Genomic DNA, 21,475 nt, shown 5'->3' on the forward strand with positions numbered 1-21,475 from the left:
TAGTTGTCGTAGCAGTAGTCGTCGTAGTAGTCGTAGTAGTAGTCGTCGTAGTAGTAGTCGTCGTAGTAGTAGTCCTAGTAGTAGTTGTCGTAGCAGTAGTCGTCGTAGTAGTCGTAGTAGTAGTCGTCGTAGTAGTAGTCCTAGTAGTAGTTGTCGTAGCAGTAGTCGTCGTAGTAGTCGTAGTAGTAGTCCTAGTAGTAGTTGTCGTAGTAGTAGTCGCCGTAGTAGTCGTCGTAGTAGTAGTAGTCGTCGTCGTTGTAGTAGTAGTAGTCGTAGTAGTCGTCGTAGTATTAGTCGCCGTAGTAGTAGTAGTAGTCGTAGTAGTCGTTGTAGTAGTCGTCGTAGTCGTAGTAGTAGTAGTCGTAGTAGTAGTCGTCGTAGTCGTAGTAGTAGTAGTCGTATTCGTAGTCGTCGTAGTCGTCGTCGTAGTATTAGTAGTGGTTGTAGAAGTCGTGAAAATTCGAAGGTTTGAAAATCATCATTTTGTGGTACATATACAAAAGTTATTGCCAAAGTTTCAAGGGAAACCAACGCTGCAAGTTTATTTGCTGTTGTAGAAATTGTCTTGAATGTATTTCCCTTCTTACTTTTACCTGCTAGGAAGTGTTAGGGTCGGGGTTTTTGCTGTTGTTTTGTTTCTTGATAGAAAATAAATAAACACAAAAACTATGTTTTATTATTATTATATATTATTTCTTATCATTACATTAATAAATGATTATCTAGTTGATATACATATATATGTTTTATCTATGGGTTTTTTTTCCTGTCTTCATGCTTCCCTTGCTCTTCACACTTTCACTCACGATTACGCTTTTTTCTACAATAACTGTTAAAATGTGGCCTTCCATCAGGGAGGAAGTCGCACGAAACCCATTTTTCTAAATTTATCCCTTGAATCTGGTCACAGTCCACTCTTTCATTTCCACTAAAATAAAACAAGTAAATAATAAAGCGTTTTAAATTACAAATATTTCACTTGCAAAAGAAAAATTTGATAACCTGTTATATCATGACATTGTGCAAATTGGCAAGCGGTTTGCAAATAAAATTGGAAATAATTGACACTGAGTACTTTGTATTAATATGATCATTCAATTGCCAGTATATGTATGCTTCGCATTTTTTTAAAATGAAGACGTAACGAATTATTACGTGGCAAACTATACAAAACCTATACGTTTTCAATTTAGTAATTTATAATATGTTTACTGTAACCATGAATGCTTAAAATGTGTGGGATTTTATCTTTTCAGTCAATGAAGTCCATTTATTTATAATAAAATCTTTACAACGACTTTTTTTACAAACCTTGCCTAGATGTTTTTACGTGATTACACAAGTTAAAATTTAAATTTGGCCCAATAACATGTACAAAATCTTAATAATTACGTGTTCTTATTCTTTAATTCATACACCATCGATATATAATGGCATAACGTCATCAACATTATATAACGTCACAAGATGACTGATTTAAGAAAATGTCACGATGTTTCATTTTTAGATAGATAGATAGATTTATTTCGGCAAAGGAAGCATATACATAGTTGACAATATAACATAGGAATAAAATAATGAGCATTATTAAATTACTATATCACATACGAGTAAAAACTATGACATGCTCACCAAAACCAAGGATAACACAAAAAAGGGCAAAAAAGCTCTTATTTCCATTTGTGGTCCTTTGTATTGGCGGCATGACATAGAGAGGCAAACCTAAATATAATCATGTTTAAAAAACTAATAAATCATAAAAAGGTATATCACAGTCAAATCTTGAGTTAATGATACTCCTGTTTACAGCTAGGATTTAAAACACATTACTAAAATTTTAATAAGATAAATAGCAGACAATTTAAAATCCTGAGCCGAAATATGTAAAAACATGTTTAAAATTTTTTTAAATACTGTTCATAAGATGACTTTTGATGGCAACCTTAAAACTTTGTAACCTGTTGATCTCCTTTAACTTTACAGGTAAATCATTCCACAATTTAATACCAGAGAAAGCAAAGGATTTAGAACCCTGGCCTTTGACCTTAGGTAGACAATATCCACCCTTTTGACTAAGTCTTGTACTATAATTATGAATGGAATCTTGTGAAATAAAGTGTTTAGACATGTAATCCGGAGATAGGCCATTTTTTATCTTAAAAACATGACACAACATTATCTGTTCAACTCTTTTGTGGACCGGTAACCAGTTAAGGGACTTAAAGTGGGATGGGTCAATGTGGGCTCTGGAGTCCAAGTCAAGTACAAATCTCATTATTTTGTTTTGACAAGTTTGTAACTTATTTTTTAAAGACTGTGTCAAGCTATTATACCAAACAGAGCATGCGTAATCATAGTGACACTGAATAAGAGACATAACCAGAAGTTTTCTTGGTATGCTGAGTAAGAAACTCTTTCTTGCGGTAAAGAAATTTTAACCGAGAGTTGGCCTTCTTAAGAAACAGACTCGGCCATGGCGCAAAATGACAGATTTTTGGTCTATAGTAATCCCAAGATACTTGATAGATGAAGTTGATTCAATGGCTGTACCAGAACAGGTTATATGCAGGTTAGATTGTGACCTAAGCTTTTGCCTAGACATTTATGTTGGCGTTATAAAGTCATGTGATTAAAAGAATCGCACATTTCTTATTTCTTACACTTATGGAAATGTAATAATGCTCCAAAAATATTTTAAAACATTCCTTAACTAGGTAATGAAGCATGTATTAACGTATTAAGGATTCCAAACAAGTAATAAAGCTGCATAAGGGTAATAAAGCTCTCAGCAGATTAATAAAAGTTCCAACAGGGCAATTTATAACATATTCTGAATAACATATTCTAAAAGATTAATACAAGCGTTAATAAATGCTTGTCTTAATTAATGGATTATTCTTTTTATAGACATTTAAATATCATTTCGAAAATATCTAATGATGATACATTTATGAAAAACTTGAAGCATAAATACACAAGCTAACAGATCCACAAATTAATTCAATTATTAGATAATCAATCAAAGAAGGAAATAAAAAAACAAACACAGATTTTACTTACATTCCGGGTACATGGAATACATCAGGTTGGACTTGACTAACATCAAAATTATCACACAATACTCGGGCAAATGATACTTTACGAAGCTCAGTTAGCTGATCTAAATAATTATATAATTATCATACATAACATCTTAAATCTCGCAATGCTCAATAATTAAATTAATTGCAGATCTATAAGAAGGATCTGTCTTTCAAAAATGCAACAATACAATTATATTCCCGATAATTTTTGTAACACAACTTTTGTCTATTATTTTTTATTTCAAAACTACATAATTAATACAATTATTGTGTTGTCAGGAAATAAACATATATAGTCATAACAAGTATTTGAAAGAGTTACTTAGCTACCTTTTTGGGATACATACCATTAGTAAACTTTATGATTGGATCTTGTGTCTCGTGCCAATATCGATCGCCTTCTCGCAACTTTTTTAATTGTTTTCCTAACAAACAAGCAAATATTGGTCCTACAGAGCTGTCAGGCAGTAAACTTTCTGTCATTGCACCAGGGAACAAATCTATGTCATCAACGTGACTGTTAAAATAGAAAAAAGTTTTAGATCAATATAAGAATACACTTATTTATAAGCGACATTTAAAATAAAGAATGGCTTCTGCTATTACTAAGTACATATTAGTCTTTAACTATTTAACACAATATAGTTTTCTAACAAAATTCAAGTAATTTTCCAGCAGATATTTAACGGTAGTGGTCTGTTGTTGATTTACTAGGCCAATATATTTACCAAATTGTTTAATTTACCAACAACAAAAATAGGCTTTTATTGAAAAAAAGTACTTGGAAACAGGTATGCATGATATTAAAGGTACTGTTACTCAAATAGTTTTTATGTTTTTATTTCATAAATAAGATGTTCAAATGAAAAGTTAGCAATATTGTAAGTTCAAAAAAGCATTATTTGCAAAGATATATCCAAATTTAAATGTTATGTATATAAAGGCAGGTAATTAGAAATATTTTCGATAAAGTGAAAGCCAAGATTTTCAAAAAGAAAAGAATGCATAGATTTTAATGATTACTTATAATATTAATAAACATTTGCAGTGCATATTTAACAAATTCTTGGATGTTTGGAAATTGATTTAGAAGAATAATTTAATTTTAACAATCATTTCTGAGATATGCTAAATTAAAATGAACTAAGCGCGAGTTGTCATTATTGAGGGGTTCCAGCTTTGACACAAATGCATCCATATAAGCCTTTAAGTTGCCTGTATTTCTGACGGTTACATGTTACAGCTCTGGCTTTAAAACGACATAGTATCGTTTGGTATACCTACCTTTAGATTCGGTGATATTTATTTCAAGTGACGTTGTAGCTTTTGGTATTACTTTATAAAGAACATATTAACTTTGATATACACATATTTATGATTCTTCCAGATACGGTAGTACCTTTCGGCATTCTTATTCCATACTATTGTGGTTTAATGACATATTGTAGTTTCGAATATAAATAGAGGATGATGATATTTTCAAATGACATGGTGGCTTTCAATAAGATTATTTTGTGATTCGGCGTAAACGTTACAAAGTAGTTTTAACTCTTTAGCTTTCAATAAAATATAGAATGATATAAATGCCACGGAACATAATGGCTTTCAAGACAACTTTTGGGCGACATGACATATTAACTTAAAAAAACAAACCCTGTTGGGTGGTGGACATTTATGTGGGTAAGGTCCTGTTAAAGTAGCTTTGAGAACACAAAATGGGTAGTAATGACATGGCTAGGACTGGTGACAAAATGAGTTTCACAATCCTTATTGACAAATGATGTTTTTAAGTGATATAGTAGTTTTTTGTTGTTTTAAGTACCTTTTGTTATACTAAGTTTTGTTGGGTTTTTTTGACATAGTAGTTTTCAATATACCCGTTTGATGGTTTGGCATTATTGTTACAAAGAAACTTTTCATACACTTATTATGTGATGTAGGTAATACATTTACCTGTAGATATTCTGTATCTTGAGTCTTTGTTCTTCCGTATGATCAGGCAATATAAACGATCCATCGTATGACATATTAGCTTGTCCTTCAATAAAACAGTATCATACTCATAACAATTTGTCTTGTAATAATAGTAATTTACAACTAAATAGTCTGCTCTTTTTAGAATATGGTCGAATACTAAATATCAGCTATTTAAACTAAGGACTTCAGCATTTAGAATCGGACCCAAAACTAGACATGGGAATAATCAATTGTTATGGCCAAGACATGGGTAGTTTTTTATATTCGTTTAAATTTTGGGTGTTTCTTTCCATTGGTCCTCTAAAAGAGAATTGCTTATTTTCAAATGTTTATTTTGGTTTCTTACTTAATTTGGACACAGGTATGTTAGTGTAGATAATTTAAAACAATAACAACGTGTATATTTGAATTGTTCTAAGACATATATACATACCAAGGTTACAATGTTTTCTCCAGTGGTTGTATCCGGGTATCCCATGGTCTCGTCCACGTTGTATATTAAGTGACGGTAGATCTAGACTGATTCCATTTTTGTCCTTAAATAAAAGATTTCTTACCCCGTCTCCAAAAATGCTGCAATAATGAAATATAATATCATACTTTACACAAATATGTTCCTTCGTTATTTAAATAAATGTCAGCAGGTATTTAAAAAGTAAAATATTCACCACCATTATTTAATTGTACCTTTTCCTAGAAATGTAATTAAAAACCATTCGATTTCACTCATTAAACCTTTACCATTATGTTCCAGTAATGTCCAGTAATAATATATGAAATAGCATCCAGGACATCAGACATCATATCTTTATAGTGACCTCCCAGTCAGATCAAAACATTGAACAATCCAAATCTTTCAGTAGTTTTTGTGAGCTTATTGCTTGGTACCTTTAATGCTTTGAATACACAGTGTTTAAAAACCCATTACATACCCTTCAAAGTACATAATCATTAGCTGTTTCTTTTAAGAGCTCATATTTATTGTCATATTAATGTTAATACTTAATTCTATGTTTATACATGACTATATTTTAGCATTGCTATCTTAAATACTTCTTCTATAACTTTTTTAATGAACCTCGTAACAATCTAAATTTTCAAACCAGCAGCATGGTTTAAATATGTACGTGAGATATGGAAATGAAGTTTCCAATATGCGTCAATGTACCAACACGCATGATGACTTAATCTGTTATAGATAAACGTAAAAGTCTGGTTGCAGTAAGTAAGTAAGTAAGTGCTTATTGCAATTGAAATATAAATATAGAGTGATTCTTTCAGTAGTTGTAACATGTATGGCTGAAGGAGAAGAATCCAACGGGAACGTTTGAATTTGTCTCAATGAGTGTCGGGTTTAATTCAATCTTCAGTCTATTGGCGTTTTTTCTCTTTTTCTTCCCTTTTAGGTATATATGTATAGCACGTGCGTTGAAAAGTACTTAAAAATGATCATGTAACAGGAAATTAAACGTTTGTAATTTAAAAATAATAATTTTTGCTTTTATTAACAGATGAAGTGAATGAAATACCCGTTCTGCAAAGGTGTTGGTCATCGATGAGCCATCTTGCGATTCCATCAAGCCCTGCACCGTCGTCAACCTGAATCATGTGTTGCCGTCGATGGAATGTTGTTTCTATCGGATTCTTCTTGGTTTAAATTGATACTGTTTGCTCATTAAAGCCTGATAGTCTGCTTATTTGTGAGGTGTCGCCGAACCTATCACAGCAAAGTTCAGTTATTAACGAACTAAAAGAGCTTTTTACAGCTACATTGAGATTCTTGTATTGTAAGCGGTATTGTATAATTTTATAATATACCTTAATAGCACTATCATATCGTTTTACTTTAAAGGGAGACACAGGCAAAAATTTTTCAATTTCTTAGTTTTTGAAATTTTTCATTCATTTATTCTGTAAATGTCCCTCAAAATGAATACACTAAACAGTCAAAGGAACAAAACTTTTCTCCATATAAAGAATAAAATGGTGTTTTCCTAACTTGACCCGCGTGGGTCAGGTTTACGCTAAAATTTCACAATAGTTGTCACTCTGTACTCTGGAAACGTTAAAAAAACATGGTTCAAATCAATTACTTAGACTTTGTTTCAATCATACAATATCCACAATATTTGTTATTGTAACTTCCAGGCTTTGTTCAAATCGCATGACTTGATTTTAAAACTATTCGGTGATTCTGTTCGCGTTCAAAATTTCGTTCAACATATATAGATATATTTTAAACTTCAAACCCAAAAAATATAGAAAATTTATTACAGAAATTTCATGTTTTGGGACTTTAAGAAAAGTGTCCATTTTAGGGTTTGATTTTGAGTTACAAAAAATTCATTTTTATTTTTCCATTTTTTGCCTGAGATCCCTTTAATGGAAACGTTTTGAATAACTGTTTATAAAAATAATAAACGATAAAGCGGACGACACTTGCGAATCATCACTAAAACACTACCTACTTAGATAGATATCTGCTATCGCCATACATTAATATTTTATATACATTACCTTGAGGCTGCGCCACTGCTCAAACCGCCGTTTTAAAGAATTGTCGGAAATTTGATATTTGGTCTGTAGTGAATGCTTAAAGTCCTCATTGAAGATTTTAAGATTTACTCGTCCATTGGTATTCGTTGAATTTTTAATATTGGCAGGAAAAGGTTATTCGTTTTTTGTAGTTTTATTATTCTAAATTTGTAAACGTAGTTTAAAGATAACAGTTTAAGAAAGCGATTTGTTGATTATCGTAGTTTCATTTTTTCTAAAAAGCTAAAAAGCAAAAAAATATAACAATATCCACAGAATTTTGCTACACAAAAAGATAAGAACTTTGTTTTTTTCTAACATTAAAAAAATCTTTTTTTCGGCCCCCATAAATTCAGGCTTGAAATATTCCAAAAAATTTACCCTGTAATTTTGCTGCCCATTTATGCGCCTGGTCTGTTGGAATATCGTTTCGTCATCCCAATCAGCGTTTATTCCAACAAGCTCTTGTGCAATTCGGTTATGTTCTCTCATGAAACATGTGTGGCTCCAGCCAAGAGCTGGTACTACGTTAACACGTTTATCCCCTACAAACAAACACACGTTCAAATGCATGTACATTAATTTAACATATCTGTGGAGTATAATAAGCGAATATGATAAGATGCAAATGTACAAAGTCATTGAAGAGATGCACAATCACTGCATGTCTTTGTTTAAATGAAAAAACATGATAGTGTGATTCAGATTTTTGTTCGTCTTTTCTCCAGAAAGGAGCTTAGTAATCATAAATCTTCAATTGTTTTGCCCGATTAGCTAGTGAACGTTGACGCAAATTTAGCTTGGAATTTGTATTGCAATGGATCAGCAGGACGGCAGCAAATATAAATATCGTGAAGATAATAAGTAGTTACTCTCTTTCAGCTTATTTAATGGCTTCACAATATTTTTATTTCTATCAAATTTAAATTCTATACATCAATTGTAGTTTAAACATTTTCTCATAAATGAATATAACTAATAACTTTACCTGCCAGAGCACAGCGATCTTTTGGCGCTTCGATAGTATACTTGTCATTCGTATCTGGCGGTAATTGTTCGCTGTTTGTTTCATTGTCTTCGTAAATCTTGAGTAAACCTGTACAGATATGAATATATTTTGTCTACCTTTAGTAAGTGTCTATTGTTTCCTCTATTCTTAAGAAGCACACAAAGCAAATTGAACTTTGGCCAATATTTTACTTACATACTAAACAGGTTTTCTTAACCTATCAATTAACAATATCTGATGAATAAATTTTTTATCGTCTGTGAATGTCAAGATGAAAGATGACTTCACATAAGTTTTTGGCAATAGTATATTTACACACAGATAAGTCAGGCAGTTGAAACATGAAAGCAAAACATTGATACATTTGAAAAGAAGGGGAAATAAAAACGATCACATATTGGATCTGTGATGGCAGATGGGTAAATTGTTTCCAAAGGTCCATAAATCTCTCTCTTTTCTTTTTATAACAAAAAGCTTACCATTTTCATATTTATCGACATATATCGATTACACTCGTAACCATACGTGGTGTATTGTCAAAGTAAAGCGGATATTTTAACATCATTTTCATCATTAAAACATTAGTATCATTTCACTTGTTAAGTTGATTTAATAATTGTAAGTATTCTATTTTGTGAGAGAGAGGATAAGGCGGTGGTATTTTTAATTTTGTCATAATTGTACATTAATTAACTTCACGTCAAACACTACTTAGTTTTCTGATCGGCGGATATTAGAAGAAATGTTTACCTCCTTCGAATGCTCGTAATGAGATTGATTGGTCTTCAGTTGAACCATAAATCGCCGATGCATCTATATATGACGTCACTTGGTTCATTTGCTCCCGGAATCCTAAAAAGGAAAAGAAAAATGAAAAGCAGGTAGGATGAAAGGTAACTGTGGAAAAATATATATTGATTGAAGTATCACATGTTCTTAACTTTTGTTTCGGGTCATTTAAAAACACATAAGGATCGAAATTTACACCCTTTAAGCGCTACAAAATTTGAATGCAACATTGAATTTAAGGTAATAAAAACCTTTAAAAAAACAAATGTGTTTAGAATTAGTGCCATTATCCGATATTCGGTCTTAATTTCTGTTTAGAAACATCAAATCTTATTTTTATTTCTGTAAGTCATATTCAAATCGCCTTACATCTATTTAACGAAAATTTATAAGCTGAAAATTATAATTTTATTATTGTTTTACCATTTAAAAAAAACTTGCTGGAAATTAAAGTATACCTTTGCTGCAATAAAAAAGTAGCAATGTACCCCTCCAGCTTATCATTCAAGGTAATATTCCACCTGGGCGTGCAAATGCCCTTGGAAAAATTTCCAATTATACATTTCAAAACTTTGGGCAAATGTCAAATGTCCTTGGTCTAATGCCCGTACTCCAAATATGCACAGGTTTACACCATAAACATACCTGGGTTCACAATCATGGTCTAGCACTGGAGCTGATCGCACCATACTCATGCAAGTCCTGTTGTAGAATGGATCATCATCCGGTATACGTATAGGGAAACACTCTGTCCTGTTTTAAATACATATGAGTGTCATGTTAAGAATGTGATGTTATTACTTTTCTATGAATTGGACTTCCGAATGTTAATGAATTTTAACTTTCAAGGAACAGTTTCCTTCACGTATAATCTTTTGAGAAAGTTTTACATAAAGGAAATGTAACTCATTTCTCATTTTCAGTCATAGTAGATGATTTAACACTGATGTGCACAGATAGGATTCAGACTCTTATATAAAACTGCATAAAACTTTGCCAAAGAATAAAGAAAATCAAGAGAATCATGTAAAAACATCCATGAATAGCTTACTAGAACAAAATAAAAACTAAGAGAAACTTACCTATTTTCATTTCCTTCATCACAACAATCGATATTAGCTCCCATTGTGTCTGAATTGAAAATATTTGTGTAAATAGCATGTTATCATTTCGCTATTTGTAATTAATTAGGACGTACATTAATGACGGCCTTTCCTTCAGAAAAAAGCGGTCTAGTTCACAACATGTTACAAAAATTAGACTGAGACTGAGGACTGTTCAGTGTAATTGCAACTGTCTATGAGGTTGCTAAAATGCAATAAGTACGATTTAAAATGTATTTCTTGAAATATTCTATCTGCTTTATTTTAAAAACCGATCAGAGACTCTACTGGAACAATTCAATGTCCAGTAACATGTTCTTAAATTTAAAAACATAAAACAGTTGGCTACTAACGTCCACTTCGAATGTGAGTTTTATAAAATCTTATCAGCTGTTAATGCAATGCATAAAGCTGCCCAAATTAAATAATTACAATGAAGTCTGCAAGGGCGGTGCATTTTTTTTTTTTATTTTTTTTTTGTTGTTGCTTGTTGTCAGACAATTGAGGTAAATATGAAAAATTACAAATTTAAAAGCCGATTGATATAGATGTAAGGTATTTGTGGTATAATAAAATAAACAGTATTTCATGAATCATTAAACATAAGACAAAGTAATTAAAGACGGTTTGGAAAATCAACAGTATAGAATACCTGTAGAGAGAGAGAGTTTCAAAAAAAGTTTTTCAAGAGTCCTACTCAATCCATACATTTTTTTATTTGTCAGTTATCATGTTAATAAATTGTTTACAAACAAACTTTGTTTAAACTATTAAGTCAAGAACATATCTACTTGTCTACAATGTCAATGTCTTATATGTTCTCAAACCAAATTCAAGCGTGTCCTCGTTTTATAAAAACTCCTCTACATATACATGTTTAGTTATGCTTATCTTAGTTCCAGCTGAAATAATTTTCTATTGGCAAAGATTCCCTTCTCTTATAATATGTTTCTTCAATATACCTTTCATAACTGGTGTTGAAACAAATTCATGGTCGATGAACTGACCCCACTGCATTACCATCATGGTCAGTTTGTCATTTCTTGGCGATTGTCCGTCTGCTTTATGTAGTTCGTTACTGATGACACGTGCACTTGGCAGCTCTTCACCTAACACTCCAAAACGTCTTGGGGCGTCAATACCTACAGAACAAAATATGCAAACTTGAACTGTATATCAAAACAAATATTTATGCAAAGAACTTTTGCTTTATATTTTCTATATACATTTTATCCAAAACACTGAATCTGAATAATAAATCACTAACAATAAGTGTATTAGAGAAACAATCCATTGACATGAGTGTTATGTTTTTTACACCCTGATAGGTGAAAGCAAATTACAATATTGTACAAATCATATAAAAATGCCAATTTCTATATAAATAATAGTATCATTTTCATCAGGTTTTTGATATTTTATTTTAAACTTGCACTTTAGGGATGTGCCGATTCAGCTAATCCTTAAGTCAGTTTTGCTATGTATTTTACATCTATTACCGTTATATTGACAGGTCAATGTTTTCAGGCTAAGCAAGTGTAATGACTGTGTAAAACTGTTAATATTTGATTGGAATATGCATTCAAACATTTTTGATGAGCACATTGTTCAAATTTCCATCGAGTGAAAATACATGGATGAAACAATTAGCACCATGACTTTTAAAATATGTCATGCTGTTAAATATGAAAGATAACACATTTTACAAACCATCAGAAAATAGGGGATTTTTTGACTGAGGAACATTACGCTCCCCGGGCGGTTTTTAGAAATTGTTACACGTTCATTTATAGTTCATAATATCTTTTTCACACATGTTTGTCCCTGAAAAATAAAATTATTTTAAATTTGAGAAAGTAATTTTTTTTATTTTAAGGGAAACATCTTTTCCAAAAAATTTGTTTTTACTTTTTTTTCCCTTTTACCCCTAATTTTTCGTTTTATTTAAAAAATTTTTTAAAAATAAAAATAAAAGAAAACTTTTACATGATCATTTTAAAACTTTGAAAAAAAATCGTAGGGAAGTGAATATCGCACAAAAATTCCTCAATTTTAGGGAAAAATTTTAAAAAATTTATAGGGAATTTACAACAAAATATTATTTTGAAGTCATAAATATGGTTCGTAAATATAAGGCAACTACTTTCAATATAAACAAAAAAAAATTTTTGCAACTAACTTTGTTTAAATGAAAAGAGAGCTAACGTTTACTGAATTTGTTCAGTAATGTGAGATGCATTAATATTTAGTCTTTTGAAGAAGTATTGGTGCTGTTTGTTGTTTCTGTTTGTTTCTTTTTATGTTTGATTAAAGCAGATTATTGCTGATTTTCTTGCTTTATTGATTGAGGGAACCACCGACTTTAATTTTCATTAAAGCTCACAAAGATTTTCTCATTCATTTTTTTTCAAATATGTACTTTTCATAAATTGTTATTTATAAAGGATGTTTTTTTGTAAATAATTTCCTTGTGCATATTTTTGAAACATGTGTCTTCCAAATTGTAGTAACTTCGTTGGCCTTTATTTGGGTACGGTTTTAATGCCTTCCCGAAAGTATCAGACACTCACTATTGTTTTAACGAAAAAAGATTACTATTTGTGACCTAGGCTTTAAAAATTGTGATTCAGATGATCATTTTAAGTGTGCAGTGATGAATGAGAAATTATTTCATTTAAGGAAAATGAACAAAAAAATATAGTTTTTCGCTCAAACATTTGCTTAAAAATTTAATGATGGTTAAAAAAATTGAATTACTTCAAAAATTTAAAAACTAATTAAAAAAAAAAATAAAGTGGCATAATTTTCAGAGGCTTTTCAATGCCCATAAATAATTCTACTTTCGACCAGCCGGCCCCTAATTAAGCTCTCCAAAAAGGGCCCCGTTTTTTGGGCAAATCTGCTTATAAAAAAACCTGAACAAAAAAGAAAAAAGTAAAAAAAATTTTTGATCTTATATCAATCCCGGTAGAAAATAAAATATGAAGGGGATTTTAAACTATCGTAACTTTGTTGATTTTAAACAAAGATGCATTTACCAGCAATGATTTTGTAAATAAAATGTGTAAACGTTGTACTTGATGATATATATTTATTGCTTATTTTTTATTATTTTAGATAATTCTTCACTAGGCCTCTTTTTGTTATCAATGAACAGCACTAAAATTCCGCCATATAAGCTCATCTTGATGAGATCTATGTAAACTATTATTGAATTGTTTTTATGTTTTATTTTATTTTTTTTTCATTATTTATTAATTTTGTTGATTTATTGTTACTGACCAGGAAGACACATTAAGCAGATTGAAGTGAAGATACTTGGATGTGTGATTTTTTGTAGAATGTAGTAGATCAACGAATACAAATCATGTACCAATTATGATAAATGTAGTGTTATGGAGTGCTTTAAGCACTTTTGATCATTACGCCATATGCTTTACTTCTTTTGACATAACTTTCTACTTATAACATCATAACGTCAAAAGTCGTTTTTCGGGTTATAAATCTGTCGATGTTGAACTAATATTTAAATACCTTTTAAATACCGAAAAGAAATAAAAAATTGTACCAAGAAAATTTGAAATGTATTTCATAAAAAAGTAAAAAAATAAAAGGTATTTTGGACCATTGGTTTTTCCATTGGTTTGGCCCCTACTACTCATTTGCAACTCAATGTGAAAGAGATAATTGGTTTAAAAGAGCGTATTTTTAGAAAGACAAGTATTTACAATGAAATGCAATTTTTTGGGGAAATAAAGAAGCTAGAAATATACATTATTTATTCGCATAGAACCAAAAATGCAAAGTATAGTGTAGCAAAATTTTTGAAAAATTTTGTTGCTTCATTTTTTTACGAATATTTACGTCAAAACTTTGGCAATTAGAAAATTATTAATCAGAAGAACCCACCTTCTTTCCCGTTCAATTTGTTAAATGCTATTCCTCCTGGCTTACCAGCTCGCCCAAGCTCCAAATGCTTTTTGTTCCCGATCTGGTATATTCTCTTTTTTCCGACTTAATGGATTCGTTGCCTACAACATTTGCCTTATTCCCATCGTGACACTGGGTGACAACAAACAAGTATCCAAAGTATACAAGAATGTGTAATTTGATGTTCATCCTGAGATTTACTCTTAAACAAAAATCAAGAAAAAAATTATAATCACACGAACTGTACAGGATAAACTATAAGGATCTTCCATCAGCTTCCGTAACAGACCAGAATATCTATATTTACTCTGGTTACAAGGCTCTGCTGAGTTTCTGCTAAACAGTTACGCGAGAGCTACGTACAGATGTCGGTGTTTGATATTTTTCTTGCAAATTACATGTCAGCTTTTCTTCGAAACTAGTTTTTTCATTCAGCACTTATTTCTTACAGTTGTGTATGCATTTAAACGGTAAACTGACGACATCTCATTAATAAAAAGCAGCGCGGGAATAACGGCATTTTAAGCACGCGACTATTGTTAACAGTTGATTAAATTGTATTACATGTGTATATGCAAACAATATAGGTTGTTAGTCAGAACAGAACATATACTTTATTTAGAATGACACAGATTACAATATACAAGTTTAATGTAATAACATGTGACCAAAGTCAGTAGACAAAATCAAAGCAAATGGGTATGAACAAATGACAGTATACTGTCCTAGGATGATAATTTGGTCTTAACGGTACATGGGAAAGTCCAAAAACGGGGTTATCTGGAATTTTATCCGATATCGTAAAAGTAAACACTTACATATACTATATATTATTATTCTTACAGTATCATTGGTGTATTACCGTTATGGCTTTGCCGTTAGATCGAAGTTATTGTAATTTTTAGTGTTTTGTCCTAATAGGTTCGAACCCCGCGTGGTGCCATTTTATAACCACAGTTTTTCCTTCTTGCTCTGATTTTTATCATTATTATTTATTTATTTTTCGTTTTCCTTTTTGATTTCTTCTTATAATATATGGTTTATAGTATATATTTATTTTTTATTTCTATTCTATTTTTTTTGTATTTTTGATCGCAGTGTAATAAAATATTCGATCTCATAGTCATGTATGTATATGAAAAAAAACCGGTCAAACTTGTTTTTCTGGACAATTGACAGTTCTGAGGTAAAAAAAACGTGTCTTACTAGTACTCGAACTTCTGCCTGTACAGGTAAAACACATAACTGTCACGGTTGCTCTACCTACTGCGCTAACAAGACATATGATAACATGCAGTTTTATTTTCATTTTTATAGGTTGTGGCATTGATCTGCCTCACCTATTTTTCGCATTGTTATTGGTCTTTGTTATGTAAACAAAGGCTCAAGTTATCCTCCTAGGACAGTAAAATATCATGTAATGCAAATATTCTTTTAAGGTATTTTTCTTATATGGGTATTGCAGTAAGTAATAGTTACCGTACAAGGAATAGGTCTGCATAGTATTTACAGACCCGAATGGCGATTTGAAAACAGAGAGAGCGTAGCGATCGAGGTTTTTAAAAGGCCACCGGGTCTGTAAATACTATGCAGACCTATTCCGAGTGCGGTAACTATCTTACCTACATGCTCTTTTGTCTTTCTTTCCATACATCAGTTTTTAACTCAATATTTATTAATATTACTCACAAGAAACATATTATTTATTTACTTTATCATGTTTAAGAAAGCATTCCAAAGCAAAGCAAAGATACCATCTGCTACACTCTTGTAATTAATTCGTTCACAAATCAGGTTGTTATTTGAATGGTCTCGTGATTTTCGTGGGGTTTCATTATGTAATAAGGCCAGGTAATGTACTTGTTGAGTTGAGTCACAGAAAATGAAAAATAACTTGTAGAGTAGGGAAAAGGTAAGATCATTATTTTGATATATGAATACATAACATATTAATAATATAAACAAATATTGAGGAAGATAAAAATGTTTTCTTATAAAAACGGAACACTTTAACTTTATATATAATAAATTTCATGGTAAATAGATAATCAGGCTATTTCTTATACAATAATAATATTATACGATTTTTTCAAATGAAAGTAAAAGACGGGGTTATATGAATAAATATTAGTAATACATGTAGTTACACCGTCATGTAAGTTTGGTTTTGTTGTTGTTGTTTTTTATGATCGTTGATTTTAAATGTTCTTAGAATTTCATCCATGTTTGGAAGAATTTTCGTTCGGTGTATTCTTAATTAGCATCATCCGGTATTCATATGTTTGATAAGACCGCATGCAAGCACGTGGTCTAGAATGGAAGCGCAAGTCGTATTATTGCGAAGAACTGGCGAGTACTGGTATACAAAACTAAAATTGTAATGTAAAAATAACTGGGGAAAAATGAGAAAAACGGTGTCTTATACTTAAGATGAACTATACTCTCACTGAAAGTAATATTTTGTGAAAGAAAGATGCAGTTCTAAGTTGACTTTGATTTGATATGCACCATTAATATAATCGTCGTATATATCACATAATTCAGAATTGTTAAATAATGCAGGATTGTGCAAATTCGAACACAGTTGTGGAAATAAATGCCGAAAACAAGTATCTTATGATGCTATATAGTTCGGCAAATGTGTTAGGTATACCGAAAAGCAAACTATAAAGAAATGCCAAAATTTTATGTGCGTTGTTGTACTCATTATAATCGGCGAAACATAAACTTCGACGCCAGAACAGTAGCCAGGTCGTTTGTCTCACAAATAATCTGGAATATATGTTATGAGGGTCCTTACAGCCGAATGCGCTAATTTAAATGCTTTGTGTATCTTCAGTGTAACTGTTTGTAATAAACCGATGTTTTGTTTATTTTTAGAAAAACTTTTATTTATATTATTTTATCATATTTTATTGCTTGAAACATATGTACTTGTAACATATAGATTACATTAATACAAAACAGAATACAATAAATACGTATGTTAACAGTTTAAAGCAAATGGGTTGGGCCACAAGTTTTACCAACATTAATGAAGGCCATTCCCAGGCAAGTTTAAATAACAAAATGTTCATTATACTTGTTTACGTAATTAATGTGTTAGGCGAAGAAACAAGAAAATATATGTTTTTTTGCGCATCATCAGAGCAATATTTACAGTCTGCTTCTATATATTTCTATATTGATATTAAAGTATTCAGATGAAAATATCATGAGAGAAAAAAAAACAACAATACCAACAAAAAATGATATGAGGTTTTCTATGAAATAGAAAAAAAACACTCACATTCTAAAAACATCCAAACTTCTGTTCACCTTTCCTTTGAAAAAAATTAAAACAGGTTTCGTCTCCATTTTCGTTACTGGACCAGCATTAAAAATAGAAACAAGGAGTTATATTTGATTATCATTAAGATATATTAAGTTCTAAAACGATTCGTATTCTTTATATATTTTTGAACATGCCCAAAAATAATGTCATTATCTTCAGGCGACAAGTTATCAATTCCAAACAGCAGTTTCTTTACACTTAAAGGATGATATGAGCGGTAATAATGAATAATTGATGGCGATGTTGATGAAATAACGGGCATTTGAAAAAATAGTGTTCTGCATCCTCTATGGTATATCCACAGTCACATTTTTGATTATCACGTAAGTGGTTGTAAAATAAGTCGGAGTTTAGGTTACTATATTTATTACGTATTCTTGCATGATGGACCTGTGAAAATCTTTCACCAGAAATGAAGAATCGGGGAACTATTGGGGATTTAAATTTTTCTTTTAGATTACGTTTAAAAGCTTATAATGAGTCTACATACGAGAATGAGTGTCCAAATTGTTCCAAAGTTTGATAGATGAAAGTATTGTAGATTTAGCATAGTTTTCAAGCCAGCGTGCCATAGAAGCATAGTCAGAATTGTTTCTCAAATTGTATGTATTTGCTTCAAAAACGGTATTTGGAAAAATTTCAGACAGATAACAGAGTAATTCTCCACGGCTATATTTATATACCAAAATTAATTTCTGCATGTTTCTTCTGTCTGATAATGAAACCCACCCTATTTCTTTTAGTAAACGTTCTATTGATACAGATATTGATAAGCCAGTTACAATTGGTGCAGCGTCATACTGAATTTTGTCTAAAAGATCTTTTTCATAAACTGTGCAGCTATCCCAAACAGCAGATGCATATTCAATAATTGGTCTAAGATAAGATATATGTATTTGATTCAAAGTTTTCTGTTTAAGCTTAAACTTTAACATTCGCAAAGATCCAAAAACTTTTGTGGCGGAAGATGCTATATTTGTAATATTTTCATGCCATGAACCATCTTTACTAAATGTAATACCAAGTGTTTATGGTTGTCAACAAACGTTAAGCGTGTATTATCAAAAAAAGTGAAAGTACGTTCACGTTTTGTCTATAAAGAGAGAGAAATAATACTTCTGTTTTAGTCGGATTAAATTTAAAAAGTCATTTTTTGCCCATTTTGATAATATATTTAGGTCGTCATTTAATGATGATTCGATATGGTTAATATTATTGGAGCTTACTGATGATGAACTATCGTCGGCAAATAAACGTGTTACACTAGACAGAGAATCTGCAATATCGTTCACGTAAATTTATAAGAAAAGTAGAGGTCCAAGTACTGAGCCCTATGGCACGCCAGCATTAATGGTTCTTTCCTCAGAAAAAGTAGATCCAACGAATACTTTTTGTTTTCGACTTATTAAGTAACTAGAGATCCATTTAAGAATATTGTCTGTAATTCCATATTGTTTTAATTTGAAAATCAAACCCTTATGCCATACACGATCAAAGGCTTTCCTAATATCACAAAAAAACGATGCAAGTCGATTTCTTGTCATCAAACGCTTTTCAAATTTGATTGTAAATGTCAATTACTCGATACGCTGTAGAATGTCCAGGTAGGAAACCTGACTGATTTTTATAGATTAGATTATTTTCATGAAAATAGTTATAGATATACTTAAACATAATTCGTTCCATAACTTTACCTATACAACAAATAAGTGAAACTGGTCGATAATATGACGGCATTGAGCAATCACCCTTTTTAAATAAGGGCATAACATTTGCAGTTTTCCAGCTATCTGGGTACATATTAAGATTGACAGACATGTTGAATAATATTTTCAGGGGTTCACAAAAAGTAAAACGAGTCTCCTTAAACATACGATGGCTTATTTCATCAGGTCCACTTGCCTTATTAATAATAAGATTTGAAAGAACGTCAATACTATCTTGATTGGTAATGCTGAAACTATCGAGCTGTTTATTCGTCTTATTTACTAGAGGTGGTAAAGAGGTATTAGAGTCATCAATATTTTGAAATAGATACGAAAAAATCATTAAGTGTATCGGCCTTGCCTTTATCAGAAAAGGCTAGGGAATTATAATCTTTTATTAATGGGGGCATACATTTACAATTTGGGGAATTTTCTTTGACTAATAGTTTAACCAGTTTCCAATATTGACGCAGATTCGTCGAACTACAATCACTCAAAGTAAATTCGATATTATTAAAGAACTCTTCTTTAGCATGCTTTATCATGTTATTAACCTTATTTCTTAAAGTTTTATATCCGACCCAGTCTTCGTATTTTCTGGTAGAAATAGCTTTTCGTTTCAGTTTATTTCGTCTTTTAGTGGTTTTCCTAATTTCAGAATTGTACCAAGGTTTATCTTTTGGACGGATGGTTGCCATAGTAGTAGGAATACACGTTTTTGCCAAATTTAAAAACTTATCTGTAAATTGTTTTGTTGCAGTATTAATTACAGTGAGTGTAAGAAATGACCGGTCAGTTTTATGAATCTTTTCATTAAGTTGTTCGAAATTTGCTCTTTTATAGTTCCAGACTCGTCTTTTAAAAGGATCATTAATTTGATTTCTTGATCTAATATAGGCAAATGTTCCAACATGGTCACTGATTAACTTGTCCGTATTATTAACACCCGAGAATAAACATTCTAAAGAAGACGACATTCCAATAGGATCTAATAGAGTTTGCGAGTAAGGAGTAATTCTAGTGGCTTCAGTTACAACATTTTCCATATTATTTAAAAGAAGTATATTTCGAGATTTGTTATTGTATGAATTGAGTTGGTCTTCATTTAAGTCGCCAACTCAAATAGTGTTATTACAAGTTTCTAGTGCATTTTCCATACTAATATTAATCCTATCCCAAATTTCAACGCTCGCGTTAGGTGGCCTGTATAAATTACAGAGTAAATACGTTTTAAATTTCGTTTAAATTTCCAGCCAAATAGATCCAGGTAAAATAACTTCTAATTCTAAAATTCTTTTTTAGTAAATGCCAGAGGACACGTAAATTAAAAGGCCACCAGATTGGGCGGTATTATCTTTACGGTACATCTTATCGAACCATCTAGATGTAAGGAGTCGTTTGGAATATCAAACGACAATTTACTTTCTGTAAAACAGACAATATCATAATCAAAAAATTTGTCTTAATATAATCAAACTTATTTCTTATGCTGCGGATATTTTTATGAAAAACAGATAAACACGAATCAAATGTATTTGTACTCTACATCGCCGGATGAAATTAACAATATTTCAACTATTAATAAGAAGTATGAAAGAAATAGTACGTCCGTATCTTCTGAAAATATTCCAATAGTATTGTCATAATAAAAACACTACACACTACTAATGCAATTGCTAGCGAGAAATAACAATCAACAATACCGTAATACAAAACATCAAAAGCGTATGATAAATTTTCGACATCGAACCTATACTTTAAATTCACTCCTTTATTTAATACGTATGTGCTGTCTTCGTACATTAAAGAGTCCAACGGTCGATCTGTTGGATATTAAATCATTACATAATGGTTATACAAATACAGATCAACCAATGGACGAGAGTTACGAAACCACAATGAGAATGGAGACGAATAGCGTAATCACAAAAAAAACGGAAAGGTGAACAAAGTACTCAAATAATAGAAAAAAAGATACATAACAACAATAAAATATTGCGAAACTCGAA

The 21,475-nt window shown here is 31.1% G+C and overlaps 1 protein-coding gene across 1 annotated transcript; it reads right to left on the reverse strand.

Moving 5' to 3' along the window:
- Positions 1–774: 774 nt before the first annotated feature.
- On the reverse strand, positions 775–18,332 carry LOC132751271 (uncharacterized). The gene is made up of 12 exons (XM_060741426.1): positions 18,251–18,332; positions 11,459–11,665; positions 10,476–10,524; positions 10,042–10,146; positions 9,355–9,458; positions 8,584–8,691; positions 7,977–8,140; positions 5,494–5,677; positions 5,037–5,121; positions 3,431–3,600; positions 3,061–3,160; positions 775–928 (listed from the first exon to the last, which is right to left on the reverse strand). Exons 1-12 carry the CDS (start codon positions 18,330–18,332, stop codon positions 799–801), a joined length of 1,488 nt encoding a protein of 495 aa, XP_060597409.1. The 3' UTR covers positions 775–798.
- Between the last annotated feature and the right edge of the window lie 3,143 nt (positions 18,333–21,475).

This window comes from Ruditapes philippinarum, unplaced genomic scaffold (assembly GCF_026571515.1).
Source record: "Ruditapes philippinarum isolate M1 unplaced genomic scaffold, ASM2657151v2 ctg4293_1_1_1_1, whole genome shotgun sequence".
NCBI lineage: Eukaryota > Metazoa > Mollusca > Bivalvia > Venerida > Veneridae > Ruditapes > Ruditapes philippinarum.